This window comes from Spermophilus citellus (assembly GCF_964194105.1).
Source record: "Spermophilus citellus genome assembly, chromosome: 5".
Lineage (NCBI taxonomy): Eukaryota > Metazoa > Chordata > Mammalia > Rodentia > Sciuridae > Spermophilus > Spermophilus citellus.
In genome coordinates, this window is record NC_138186.1 from 71,785,745 (window position 1) to 71,801,107 (window position 15,363).

The window sequence follows — 15,363 nt, forward strand, 5'->3', positions numbered from 1 at the left end:
CATGGCCAAAGGAATCACTAAAACAAGTTAGTTTGAGTTGTTCCAAAATTACCTCCCACAAATGTTAAACCAAGTATTTGTGCTCTTGGTGATTCACACATGGAGAAGTTAAGCCTGTGTATTGCCACAACATGTGTCACTGCAATGCAGTCTACCTTAAAACAACTGTCTCCAACCTATGTGTTCATCTGCCTTCTGCAAGTGGAAAACCAAGGTAACTCCATTGTAGGCTTCTCTGACTAGGTCCTGTGCCAAAGTGCTTTAGGTTATGAGTAATACAAAATATCCATCAGGAACTCAAGTGAGATCATGAGAAAAAAGTGAGATCATATTCCAACCGCCCCCCTTGGTTGGTCTTCAAAGCATTCTCCAGAATAAAGTCTTGGAACAGGCTCAAAAATTATACATGGTTTTGTCTTTTTCCCCCAATCCCTAAAATATTTGAAAGCAATGCAAAATGCTGACTGCACAGTTATTTGAAAGATGGCTCACCTGTGGTTTGTTTAAGCAGTTCTAAACCATTTTGTAACACCTGATCTACATGTGGTTTCGTGAGTAGGATGTCCTCTTGTATAGCCTAAAAACAAAGGTACCATTTTTATGTGGGAGAAGAAAAAATTAAAGCAGTATTAGTATTTGTTAATCACAGAAAACTTTAAGTTCGTTTCATAGAGAAATATCTGAGGATGCCCCTCACATTTTCACATACTCATTCTCGTGTTTATGCCTCTTCTTTTTACCATTGTGCCCCATGCCCCATGCTGATCTACCATAATTCAGGGCACTCTCCTTTGTAAATACTTAGGGCCTATGAGAGTTGACTCTGTGGAGGTACTCAAGTACTGATTCAATATTAGGTCCTTGTATACACACACAAAAAAAATAACAAAATGAAAAGCTAAAAATCCAGCTCATTGGATAAGTTCAATTTCATTTAAAAGTGACATCATTAAAAATATTCTGTCTACACAGTTAGGGTATTTTCTGAGTATAGCGACTCACCTAAAACATAATGGATGTAAAACAATACATAAATAATGAAGATTAAATAATAATGAACAACTTAAATGAAAGAAATAAAATAAAAGAGATCCAAATACCCGGAGTTCAGACTGCTGCTTCCACAGTCCCTCAGTGCTGTAATCCTGGACTGAGAGCTTGCTCAGTTTATCATGCACTTCATTCAGCCAGTTCATCAGCTCAACTTCATCTTCCCCAAAAATCTTAGCATTACATAAGGCCTGCTGGAGAAGCTCAGACCTTCTGTGACTTTTCTCTTGAATCTCAATGTACCACACTTGAGAGAAGTCTAATTTATTCTGCACCAAATCTTTATCCTCCCTGGAGCTCAAAACCTTTAAGGACTGGCCAATGCTAACAGCCTGGTGTAAATGTTTATTGTGACTGGTGATGTCATCTTCTAAGGCCTAAATAAAGTTTAAAAAAAAGAAGAAGAAACACAAAAAAGAATGGACAAATAAAAATGAAATGAAAACATAAACAGAACTAAAGGATGACATTTGAAATGGATTTACTTTGCAAATATGCATAACAATAGTACATAACTGAAAATTTATGTCATAAAACCACAAAACAAATGGAAAACTGAGTCTTACTGATGTGTGATTATATCTTACTTTGTGCATTGCAATTTGCTCCTCAAGATTGGCAGCGCAGGTTCCTATGGGGTCTAATTTTGCCAGCCTCCCTTCTATGCTCGTGAGCCACACATTCAGTGGTTCTAGGGCTTCATGAAATTGCTGTGCTACCACCAAGATACCTTCCAACTGACGATTCCTACAAAAGTGCCAAGATAAAGGTCATTTAGGGACAAAGAATGTGTGAAATATTCAACAAAATTCTGTAGTTATGCTCCTCCGTTCTACTCTAAAACACTTTTTGTAGAAATCAACTAAGATTAAAATTGAAATCTCTAACATTTAAAGAACATGTTAGAATAGTCCTGTTAAAACTAAAGTTGAACAACAGATCATCCCTGAGTACCTAAATCTCAGGAAAGGTGTATTTTTTAAATAATATTCCTAATCATTTCAGCAATAATAATTAGAGTGATAATTAACAATGCTATAACAACAGCAGCAATAAAATAATTGTTGTTATGTACAGTGGTTGGTCCTATTTAAGTCCTTTATATATTAACTTCAAATGGAGCACCAGTACTGAGATCACTTTTATGCCAAATTGCCAAAACGATTTAAAGTTTGAAAGACATGTATCTATCCCCTGATTAGTAGAATTAATGCTGATTTCTACTTTATAAAAAGTACAGTGTGTCAAATTTATTTGACAGAAGCAATAGTTTATATTTTATAGTTTAAGATATGAACAGAGATGAACTGCTCAGATTTTTCTTTACAATTAGAAACACTTTTGCTCAGCAGAGGAACCATATGTAAAATCTGCTTCCAGTATCTTTGGTTGTTCTCTAACACAAATGACTGTGGTAGTCTGCAGTCAGAGTTCCTGATTTACTCCCAATCCTATAAATCCTTTCTGCCAGGATCAAGACTGATTGTTGTCTTCTTTTCATGCTTAATTTGTAGGGAATTATATGATTTGGGGAATTAGATTTCCTTGAAGACAAGATACTTATGGAACACTGGCACAAGTTGCAATGTATAATTTCTGTGTCATTATATGCTATATTATGTACAAAAAAGCTCTTAAAGTTTTCAATGGAAATATGTTTGATCAAAAAACTGAATAAAATAATCACATTTCTCTTTACTTCTGGATGATCACTATCTGACTCTTTTTTTTTCTGAATTTAAATATCCAATCATCTAGAATCAATGGAAACAATTGTTTTGTAATTGTGTTTAATTTGCCATGACTGAAATTGTAAGCCATAAGTCTAAGCATAAATTATAACTATTAGTAATATCCCTCCATTCAATATTACTCTGAAGAAGGTTTTAGGAAAAGAATACCAGTTACAGCAGTAAAGCTATAATGCAGACATTTATTCATTCATCTTAAAAATATAAATTACTGACATCATCTTCCATAGCAGCCCAGGCTTGCTGTCACCAGACATTACACAGAAGGTTTTATCTGTTGACATGTGTTAAAGAACAAGAAGATTTTTAGCATCCTTGGGAGTACCTCATTCTGTGGTCTTAAAGACTATAATTCTACTCCATAATCCAAGATAAGCAAATACTTCTCTTCACTATTCTGGTTCCAAAGAAGGTAGGAATTCATGGAACATACTTTCTGTTCAGTGGCTCATCTATGTTCAACCCAACAGTCTAGGTGACTTCAATGGAGCCACATTTAACAATGGTCAATGTAGAATTAATGCTGAAATGACATACTTAAAGCATTCTATAAGAAGAAGCATGTTGTGAGCAAGGGCCCAGTGGAACCATGTTCTAGGCTTCCTGAACTTCATGAAACTAGAAGACCCTTCCACCTAGTTAACTCCAATTCTTTCCTTAAGACGAAGCTTAGCTGTCATTTCCCTGACCCCAGTCTAGGTTCTTCCGATTATATGCTCCCACAGCACCCTGCATTTTTGCTTCCAAACATCACATTTGTCATCACTTTTCAATGGCAATAAACCCAAAAGTCTGCATCTTATCTGAGGACAGATAAGATGGACATAACCGAAAGCCTATGTCTGATATGTGGTATTCAGGCAATAACCTTGTATTAAAATGAATAAATCACCCAAGGGAAATGCTTTCTTAAAGAGTTGGGATATGGCTGGTGCAAGACCTTTCCCTTGGAGGAGTAAGAGAGATATTGTAGCCCTTGCTACCTATGTTTATACACAGGATAAACACAAGAGAATAGGATTTGAAAAAAAGTTATAACTAAAATATGCAGTAAGGTCACTGCTGCTCTTTCAAAAAAACTGGAAGTATTTATGTTACCTCATTTCAGCTTTATTAAGCAATGCTTCCCATCTACTATCCAAGAGACTCAGCTGTTTCAAAATCTTCACTTGATCTGCAGGTTCTGCTGTGGCAGCAATTTTTTCTCCTTCTCGTTTGATTACCTCCACAGTGGATTTGCGGTCATCCAACAATCTTTGGAGAAGCTTGAGACAAAACATTAAATATTTTAAACAGCAAAATAACAATTAAGCAAATATAAGGTTAAAAATATTGTAAGTACTTCTGATATTGTGACAGCAAGACACATTTTGTATCGATGCACACAAGAAAGGATCTGAGAAATGGAATTTTAAACTTATTTGGTTTAATTATTCATTAGTAATGAGTCAGGCAGTGTGGTAAGGCTTTTCACGGTAGAAAAAACTAATATCGATAAAAAGTAACAGAAAAGAAGGTGTTATTGGGATAACTCCACTAAATCTCGGGGAAAGTGCAAAATCCCTACTAGGGTTCTAACTCAGGGGCACTCAACCATTGAGCCACATCCCCAGCCCTTTTTTGTATTTATTTAGAGATAGGGTCTCACTGAGTTTCTTAGTGCCTCACTTTTGCTGAGGCTGACTCCTGCCTCAGCCTCCAGAGCCACAGGGATTACAGGCATGCACCACCACGCCTGGTCCCAGTAGTTTTTAATAAAATAGTAATGCCCTAAACATTCAACAGTTATCTACAGTCGAAGTTAAAATTATTACTATAAATAATTAATACTTTTAAAACCCTTCCCCACATTAAACAATCTGTTATAGACAAGGAAGTTTAAACTCAGTCCAAGTCCACCAGTTTTCAAGTCTTTAAAAAAAAAAAAAGACATATAAGAGGTTGTGAGGGGAAAGGAAAAAAAAAACAAGGGAGAGAATTAAATTACAGCAGATGGGATAGAGAGAGAAGATGGAAGGGGAGGGGGGAGAGTAGAGGATAGGAAAGGTAGCAGAATACAACAGTTACTAATATGGCATTATGTAAAAATGTGGATGTGTAACCGATGTGATTCTGCAATCTGTATACAGGGTGAAAATGGGAGTTCATAACCCACTTGAATCTAAAGTATGAAATATGATATGTCAAGTGCTATGTAATGTTTTGAACAACCAATTAAAAAAAAGGCTCTTGGCTCCTTTTACCAGGTGCAACTAGCTCCTAAGATCTGTTAGGAGTATGAAAACTCAAAAACAGCCTCTAAGTATTATTTCCAAAGGGAAGAGAGTGTGGAACATGTCAGAAATCTCCAAAGCTGGCCAGATAAGATTATTATTTCAGGATTTTACAGCATAAACAAAATTCAATTTAATTCTAATGGCACATTTTAAGAGGTCTGAAATGAAATGTTTGCTACAGGGAGCCAGAACTCAAGGATTACCTTGCTCTACCCTAAGGAAAAACACACAATTTCTGAGCAACTGCTATGCACAGGCACTGTATGACAGTAAGGAGGAATGCACAAGTGTGCAACACACCAAGTGCTTCATGGCTTCCTTAATCTGATCCTGAATGGCAGTTAAGGACTAAAGAAGTAAAATGTTAGAGGAACACTTTGAGAAAGACCACCAAGGCCAGAGGGAAGAGGAATGCATGTTTAAAAAGAAGGGGAAAGATGGCGAACTCTCAACACTGGTTTGAGTCATTATAAAAATCAAAGTATAGGGCTGGGGCCGTGGCTCAGTGGTAGGAGTGCCTACCTTGCATGTGTGAGGCACTGGGTTCGATCCTTAGCACCACATAAAAATAAATAAAGATATTGTGTCCGACTACAACTAAAAAATTTAAAAATAAATCAAAATATATAACAGGTGGTTTAGGCAGCTAGAGGAACTAATGAAGTGGATTACTTCTGATAAACTTTAATAGCAAAGCCTCTGGCAATCAAGAAAGCAAAATGCAAAATCAATAATAGATTTTGGGGGCTAAGCATCATTAATTAACTCTGGGAAAATAACATCAAACTGTAAAAAGTAGCAGTTCCATTATTCAAAAATCATACAAATGCAATGTGTTTGCAGTTATGTTTCCTTAATCCTTACCTCTAACTTTATTTCTAATAAGTGTACTTTCCCAATGTGCTAGTTTAAAAAAAATTAGAGATAAAATGAAATACAGATATTAAAGTATACAATAAATTTTAAATGTGGAAGTTTAAAAAAATTAACTGACATAATAATTGCATATACTTATGGAGTGCAATGCAATGTTTTGATGTATGTGTACATTCTGGAATGATTAAACTAAGATAATTAGTATATCTAGCACCTTCCCTACTTACCATTTCTTTTGTATTGAGAACACATAAAATTTTAGTAATTTTGAAACATACATTATTATTATTAACTTTGCTAAGTAAAACAAAGCCAGAATAGAAAGATATAATTAAATTTTAATTTAAAAGAATTTTAAATGAAAAAAAGTAAATTAATTAAAATTAATCTACTCCCTTTCAAAAATTCCACAGGAGAAAACTTACCACTGTGCTATGTACTAGGCCCCTTCCCATCTGTCATTTCATTTCATAGCTGACAAATTACTATTGAAAATGTCATTAAATGTTTCATAACTGACCACTACCATCAGAAGCCCAAAACTGTACATGTGGTCCTGAGTAGTTATCCTTACACAGATTGTATTTTCCCACCTTGGACATTTTTAGCACTGTCATAAAAAACAGTGGCACCTTCCTGAGCATAAATGAATCCAACATTTGCCTCATTAGCACTCATTGAACTTTAAGAAACTGCCAGTATTTTTAATCCATAAAAATGGCAATTTCATATGAATAAACCTACCATATAAAGGAGCAAAGTACACCATAGATCCCCACTCTGGCACTTCCTGCCCTCATCGCTGCTCACTTCCTGATTCCTAGCCCTCATTCCTGGCTTTATTACTGTCTTTCTAACTTATCACTGTTTATATATTTGTTTATTGTCTCGCTCCTTATCCCTCCCTTCCCACTAGACTTCAAACTCAATGAGGAATTTTCATGGTTGTTATTCAGTGATACCTCCCCAGAATAATGCCTCGGTGAGAGACGTTCAGTAAGTATTGGATGAATGACTACCAAAATAACCTCTAGAGCAGCAAGAACCAGTTAACTAAGATATCCTATCAATATAAGTAAGGAGGCACATTTTTACCCTCATCATTAGGATTTAAAATGGAACACAATACAAAAGCATCATTAACTTACCTTTTGCTCTTGTATCTGGGCCTTCACCACTTTGAACTCTGCAGATGGTGGCTTCTGATTGGCTACAAGCTCCTCAGTATCCACCATCCAGCTGAGCAGGGACTCCAGGGCATCTTGGAACCTCCCACAATGCAACAGGGCTTCCTGCAGCTGGGCTGCTCTCTGAGCCACCTGTAAAGTTTCACTTGTTTCAATTTATTTACTCTTTCCATAAAATAAAATCTGCTGCCGGCTACCCCTTTTCATGCTTCTTTTCCCATATAGTCACAAATTTTCTTTTACTTTTCACTTAAAATTAACACAAAGCAATTATAGTGGGAAGGATTTCAACTTTAGCAAGTAACACATGAAAATAAGGTTCTTATCCCAGTCAATATGGACATTAAATCTTTGAGCTTTTGGGAATGCCCAATATGTTTGTGATTAGCAATAAATGATTAAATTATTAAAAATAACCATGCATTAGTCATTTTATTATTATTGCTGGGATTCATTTTTTAAAATTTCCTACTAATGAATATCCACTTAAACTCTACTATCTTCAAGCTCTGGAGTCTCTTTTTGATAAACTAGGGCCTTTGTCTCCTAGTAAATGGAGTCTCTATGTCCTACATAGAGATATCCTCTTGCTCTTCTAATAGTCTCTCCTTTTGGACTGAAAAAGTAGTTGGCAAGTACTGTGGAATATATTTACACCCAACATGCATCCCAGTTGTGTTTAAGAAACACTACAATATGAATCAGGCTCTAAAGAGTGAAAAGTTTTTAAGACATAGCAATGACTTAAGATTTCAATGCAGGGAAAATGATAAGAACCACTACCACCATTAAATAAGCAGTGCCATCCCATAATAATCTGGTCATTTACGTCACATGAAGAGCCACTGTGTGTCAGCATTATTTCCCCAAGATTACTGAAGCATTATTTCTAGTGTTTCCTCTCATGAGAATTTATTAAAAGGTTTCATAGGTAAAATATTTAGAGTTGATGGTCTAGGGCTGCTAGAGAGACAGAGCTTCTTTCACTTACAGTGTGAAATTAGTCACCCACATTTGAAAATGGGAAGATTTCACAGAGAGAGCATAATTTCCAGTTCTTTTGAAAGTAAGTAGAGTATCTGGCAACAATGGGCCTGCATCCCTGTATGTTGATGATTTACCAAAATTAAGAAGCTACCAGGTCTCCTGACATGGGGTCACAAATAGGTCATGGCTGTCTGCCATCACACCTGTTCAGTATCTGTAGCTATATCTCTGTCAAAAGTCAAGGCAAGGGCAGGGAGAAACCCTGTTTTATCCAGCTTATTTATTTATGTTCCCTACCTAGCTCCTGTGGCACCTGAGTTGGGCCCTGCAGTTTATAGCAACATTAAATTTAAAAAAAGACATGTTTAGGGAGGTTGGGCTACTATAAATATGATTAATGGTTACAATAAATGCTACTCAAAAATGATAATGAAGGGAATAAAAAAATACCTTCTTATTGAGAGTCTTCCACCGCGTATTGACTTCGTCCAGGTCATGCTCCAAACCCTGTGTGCTGGTGCTTTTAGCAGCACTCTGAATAAGGCCTTGACCTAACCAGTTTACATCTTGCTGTTTAACCTGCAAGGGTTCGATTTCTTCTTTCTGGAATACCTGCAGTTAGAAGGGCCATAATCATATGATTTATACTATCTACAAACTACCAAAATGTATAATGAGCATTTACTTTGTCATTAGGTAGTAGGAACTATCAATCATTACAGAAGTAAAGATACTGCCGTTGCCTGTTCATAGGTCTTAGCTACCCTGGGAGCGATAGTACAAAAGTAAACAACATATACATTTGTAGCATATCAAACCAATTTGGGAATATTAAAGAATTATATTCTAATTAAATTATATATAAAACCAAAAAGACAGTCTTATCTGTCCTCTCTTTATTGCTTCATTATAATCACATGATAAATTTCCTACTTTCTCAACTGAACTCTAACAAAAGGCTTACAGAAAATGCTAAAAAACAAACTGGTAAGATGGGGTCAAATGAGCCTTACTGGGCAAGGAATTCTCATCAGCTCTCATAAGGATGGGTGCTGCTAGCTGACAAGTGAAGCTTTAGACTGAAACTGGAAATGAAGAATCACTGGCAAGACAATGAAGTGGGCCAAGAGGCCAGACACATGGCCGGCCAGAGGAACAAAAATGTAGGGCTGGAGAAAGGAAAAAGACACAGGTATGTGCCGAAATAACATAGATCTCTGCAAGTTCAGCCTCCTCTCCTCCATGCCTATAAAAATATCCATGGGCTTGCAAGAAGCACCGTGGCCTCATCCCATGGATCTGACCACACATATCAGTGGCACAACAAGTCTAGTTCCTCTTTGGTCAATGCTACCTGTGCATCTGCTCTGAGCAATTGCCCAGGGCTGCCTCACCTCCTCTCCATTACATCCAACTTATGGTCACTCAGTCACCTGTGACTAGCAAAGGATGCAATGTATTAAATAAAAGCTGCAAGTTCTGTGAAAGTACAAATTTTGGCCTATTTTCCTTATGACAGTTCTATGCCTGGGCCTACCACGGTGCCTAGCATGTTGTATGCACCCAATAATTATATGGCAAATTATTTTCAGTATGGAAATATTACATTTCTACCTTAGATGACATCAGCTCTTTAACAAATAATACTGGAGGTAAATATATCAATTCCTTCACAGATACCATGTTTGTAATATAGGACTTGGAGGAAGCCATGAGAAAGATCAATTATTTTAACTATGTAAGGAAAGTTCTGGACAGATTTTAAGATAAAGCACTGTTTGGGATTCTGAGTTATTAGAACAAAGGGCACTACATAAATAATCAATAAATGTCTAAGCAGAATATATGGAAACATAATATAGGCAAATATTAAAATAGCAATTAAGAAAAAAAATCTACAGATATTATATAAAAATTAAATTTGAAAGATGTAGAGGCCACAGGAAACAAACTCTCCAAACCCTGGCCCAAAGCCGAGCACACAGGATACTCTTGTGTTACTGTATGAATGAGTACATTAGGGAACAGCAATCAAATTACTGATCATTTCCTGTAAAAGTCCCCTCTAGCTAAAAGGCCAAGCTGCTTTTTCCACAGAAAATCCATATGGACAATTTCTATGCTGGCTAATTGTTTTTATATAACAATACTATATATAAAAATTAATTATACATAATCAAAGAAACAAGATCCCACAAATCACTGAGGAAAGAATTAAGTTTTGATGATTTTTTTAAAAAATATAACTTACCAAATAAGTCAACAGAAAGTTGCAACAAGGTGGTCAAGATAGAATTTGGCAGAATGATTCTATTTCTTTTTTATATAACTTTCTAAGTTACTAACTCTAGGCATCAGTAGCTTTGGATAAGTTTAAATATTTACAAAAACAATGGGAGGCATCAAGAAAAATTGCTATATTCTTAATTTCAGGAACTTTCATGATACACTGTAATTCAGAAAAAAAGTTTCCTCCTCTCTTACAGTTGGTTATGAGGACTCACGCACACAAACTAATATAATGTTCTCCTAAATTGCCTTAAACTCTGCTTTTGACTTTAATTTAGGGATAGATTTCAAAGAGGATTTAGATGAGTCTGGGGTCATTTCCTAAAGTGCTATAAAAATACAAAAAAAGCATATAATCCTAAAATTAATTATCATCTACAAATTAAGGACCAAATCCTTTACAGGGAAAATGCACTTTGCTAAGCTTTTAAATTAGTAGGCCATTTGTTGCATACCCAAGAAAAGGGTACGGATCACTAAAGCAATTATTTCATAGACTTAAAAATAACTGTTCTGATATTATCTAAATTCTTTATCTCTCAGTGGTAATAAGACACCTACGAAGATAGACTTCCCTCTCCCCAAACTAACCTACAGCACAGACACAGAGAAACCTAAAATAAAATCAAATTACCTCTGAGGAAAAGTTTACCAGAAGAGCTCAGTAAAAGTACTAAAATAGCTGAACTTCAATCTGAGTGGCAAGAAAAAAATTACAGGCTTGACAAACAACCTCTAGTTATTACTAGGTTGCACCCTTTACTTTCTTACCTCATCCACCACTCACAAGAAGTTAGGACTGTAATGCCTGGGAAACTAGTACAGTGACTTCTCTACTCTCACATGCGGAGCTTCTGAGAGAAATTTTTTAGTGCTTTGAAAAAGTCCTCAGTTTAGGTAGAGAAGTTTGCAGACCACAACAATATAATATTGTGTTCAGATCTTCATGACTAAGCCTGTTGAAGCTTAATATACCCAATATAACTGACCTTAAATGGCAGTATCTTAAACCACAACTTGTACAAAAGCCTCACATGAACATAAATTCACAGTGACAACATTCTGAATGAAGGGGAACAGCCAAAATCGGCACAACCAATAGCAGGGCCCCAAACACCTGGAAAAAACTGCTCCTCTTTTTAAACAAACAAACAAACAAACAAACAAACCAAAACCACACAGGGGTCCCTTAGTTAATTTGTTATAATGTTCAAATTATCAATAGCTGGCATCTTACAGGGTGCTAATCAAACATCTCAAACAAATGACTGAATTTGATCATTACTAGAAACACTGGTAACCACTCTGAAACAGAATCATAAATGTTTGGCATTGCAAAGTATCACATTTCCATTAATTACCTGGACTGATTGGAAGCCATTGCATACTGTGTCCAATATTCCTGCCTGGGTCCCTGTTTTTCTGGGCACTGCTTTCTTTCTTACTGGCATGAATTTCAGGGAGCACTTCATATGGGTCACCTCCATCTCCTGGGCAGAAAGGGGAGGCTCCAGTTCCCCTTTAGATGCTCTGTTGGGTTCTTCTGAATCATATTGTGCTGACAGTGTCACAATTTCTACCAAACTTGTGCTACCACAATCTACATCACTCTCCTCCAGGGTGGTGTGAGAGAAATCTAAACCCTTTGTAAGTTCCCTACTTTGTGCTGTCATTTGGGATTCTCCTGGTCCATAAGTGTTCTCCTCTTCCCAGGAGTTAGAAATGCACTCCTTTTCTTCATCTTTTGGCATGATTAATGGATCACCCTTAGTGCTCTCTTTCAAATCATTCTGCAGGCAACAATTTTCATCATGGATTTCCCTTTGATCATTTATAGATTTTGATTCCTCAAGTGAAGAAACATCATGCAAAATCATTTTGAAGTTATCATCAGGGTGGGCACTTCTACATGAAAGCAATGGGATTTTCTGTTCACTCATGGAATTAACAGAAAAAAATGGCCTATAGTGTTCTGTTATATGAATATCTTCAGCAGAAGATAAGCTTCTAATTTGTGACTGGTCTCCAGTTAAAATGCCCTGTTTTTCTTCCCTCTCTGCTTGAGGGCTACATAAACCAGAGTCATCCTCCTCAGAAGTCAGAGAATTAGTGCCCCATCTGCACTTGCTGGCCTTCGTAACGCCATCTGACATATCGGGAGGTTCAACAAAAGAGCTTTCACTTTTGTTTGCATAATCCATAAAATTGGCTGGGACAAACATTCGCCAAGACCGTCTATGCTCTTTCTTTTCTGCATGAGATTTGGCTTTGGGTAATCCTGTGGTTCGAATGATGTCACTATTCAGTTTGAGTGCATCAAAGATCATCTTTTCATCTAGTTTGTTAGCTTCACGACCTCTCAACTCAAATACACTGGAAGAAGTAAGGGCACCATTAGAGCATAAAGAACTAACATCCAGTGTTCTGTGACTGTAGGGTAAAGTCCGATCTGTAAAATGCCTGGAAGACAGGCTACCTTTTGAACCAGAGTCTATCTGTTCATTTAGTCTAACAGTGTCATAGATTGACCTCTGTGGGACATAACAGTCTTCAATATTTAAGTCCTCTTCTTCTTCACCCTTCCCTACACATGGAGGATTCTGACGTAAACAGTCTGGTCTACTGAGTGGCTTCCCCATTTTGTAGATAGTCAAAACAAATATTGCAGCTCTTGACACAGAAAATAAGAAACAAGGAAGGGCATCTTGCAAAAAAGTCTGCTTCTGAACAGCACTATGAAGTGTCCTCAGCATAAAGACACATACTAAAATAATACACGAAATATATGAGGTGCTTAGGGTCATTAGCAGTGCATCGGTATTAATGCAACTATCTTTTACCTGGTTGGTTTTAGAATTATTCTAAAAAGTAAAGTGCATCAAGAACAGAGAACAGAAATCTCCTTCCTCTACTTCCCCAGCCCCCAAAGTTCCCTTTCACATACTCCAAAACACAGAAATACACAACACTTAAAAGTGGCTCAAACACTCAGAACATTCCATTGTCAGTCCATTTCCCTTTTTTGTCTAATTTTGCATCTGAGGTTTCCAGATTAAAATTTCCAAATGAGCAAGCATTTTAACAGGCTGAATGTTAATTTCAGCAAAGCTCTGGTTAACTGTAATCCACTTAAAGATGGCTTGCAAAACTCCATCTCCTTTATAAATAAACCAAGTTTCAGAAACTTAAAAGACAAACAGAGACCATGTATTGTTCAGCTGAAGGCACAGACCAAGTCTTCAGAGAAAAATAAGTTAATTCTATGTAAAAAAGTTAAATTTTCCTTTTACTTTCTCTTGGGGGCAATAACTATAAATAATCTTGATTCAAAAGGCAGTTTTTCTTCCCATATTAAGCTTCTTCAAGGTTACCCAGAACTACCCACGGGGGAAATATCAGCCAGCCAGAGCAGAGCAGTACAATCCAGCAACCTTTCAAAGTAAACAGAAAGCATGTTGTACTATAATAAGCTTCTCTTTAAAAAAAAAAAAAAGTTCAAAGATTCTTATCTGATCCTCAAGAAGGCTTATTCCACCTGAGGCAACTGCAGCAAAAGAAGAGCTCCGCGGCTTCCTCTAAGGCACAGGCAGCGCAATTCACATTCAGCTGAAGACCAAGCCACTACTCTATCCTTTGAAATTGACCAACTGCTGTGGCCGCAGCTGGGTCTTCATTTCAGCTAAAGCTGGCGAGAGGGGGAGGTGGCAGTGGACGCGGCAGAAAAGGAGCTCCAGCAGGGAGCTCCTGCGTTGTCCCCGGCTCCTCAGGGCAGCGGGGTCCTGGGCAGGCATCCTCTCGAGCCAGGGCGCTCCCAGCAATGCCCTCTCTCTTCACGCAACATCTGCTAAGTCCCTGAGCCTGCAGGCTGCTCCAGACCTCGGCTTGCTCTATAGCTCCGGTGCTACGCCCTCCCGCGACTTAACTTCGCAGTCATCTTTCCTCCGACTCCTAGCCTCCTCCCCAACAGAGAGCACTTTCAGTGGGAGGTACCTTGAGGCCAGAGAGGCTGCAAAGCAACAGCTAAGCGGTGACATCAGCGCAAAACTGGACGAGTCCTGAGATTGGGGAGAGGGGCAGTACCGGGTTCAGAGATTGCTGAGATTACACCAGCTATACTTCAAAATGGGAAAGGACCCGAAGGGCTTGCAGAAGCAGAACCTGACACCAGGAGGCCCTGAAGAAATCATTTTGAGACCCAATTCACTTGATTCCTAAAAGGAAAAGGCGGTGGAGGCTACCCAGGTCTTTCAGTTTAAACTACACTCTCAGCAGCGAATCACTTGTTTAAGCAGGCTCTGCCAATCAAAGTGCAGATCACACTGAAAAGGAGTGTTTTGTCATTCTCTTTTAAAGCCCAAGTTCAAGTCTAACAGTTCTCAGGAGTCAATTATTCCTAAAAGCACTGTGCACTGCTGACATGAATATTTGTAGTTACTAACATCCAGGTAGTCCTTTTGAGATTACTGCAGGGTCCAGGCAAACATAGTAACTGACTCTAATAAAATAATCACCTCTACAGATTTTAACTACTGAACAAACACCCTTTAAAAATATTATTTCAAAGTAAAGTTCAGCAAATCAAACCTTAGCCTTTGTAGCAGAAATGATAAGTTTTATTTACTAAAATCTATCTATTTTTTATGAAATGAGTGACACCGTCAGAGTAGCAGATAGTTACAAATGAAGGCAGATAGTCTTTTTTCAATCTCATAAAACAATTATTAGAATGTGAACAAAACAGCACTGACACTCAAATGAAGAAGGCAGTTCTGTTCAAAACAACCTTATGTTTTCTCTGGTAATCCTATAGAAAAGATGTGGGAGGGAACTTTTTTATGGTTAATGAGAAAATATCACCCCAAAATTATTTTTTATAAACCTACAAGTTGCATTTAAAAATATATTTGTAACCAGAACTCCTTATAGGTAACTCATCATGCAACTCAA

At 37.3% G+C, this 15,363-nt stretch overlaps 1 protein-coding gene across 12 annotated transcripts in view; it reads right to left on the bottom strand.

Moving 5' to 3' along the window:
• The window catches only part of DST (dystonin), a 435,613-nt gene that overhangs the window by 65,538 nt on the left and 354,712 nt on the right, over window positions 1–15,363 (bottom strand). For all 12 annotated transcript variants that reach the window (XM_081294333.1, XM_081294339.1, XM_081294338.1 and 9 more), the window contains 6 exons: window positions 8,578–8,739; window positions 7,102–7,272; window positions 3,900–4,066; window positions 1,638–1,797; window positions 1,101–1,427; window positions 493–577 (listed from right to left, as the gene is read on the bottom strand). In XM_081294333.1, coding sequence (XP_081150459.1) covers window positions 493–577; window positions 1,101–1,427; window positions 1,638–1,797; window positions 3,900–4,066; window positions 7,102–7,272; window positions 8,578–8,739 — 1,072 coding nt within the window. The remainder of the gene's footprint in view (window positions 1–492; window positions 578–1,100; window positions 1,428–1,637; window positions 1,798–3,899; window positions 4,067–7,101; window positions 7,273–8,577; window positions 8,740–15,363) is intronic.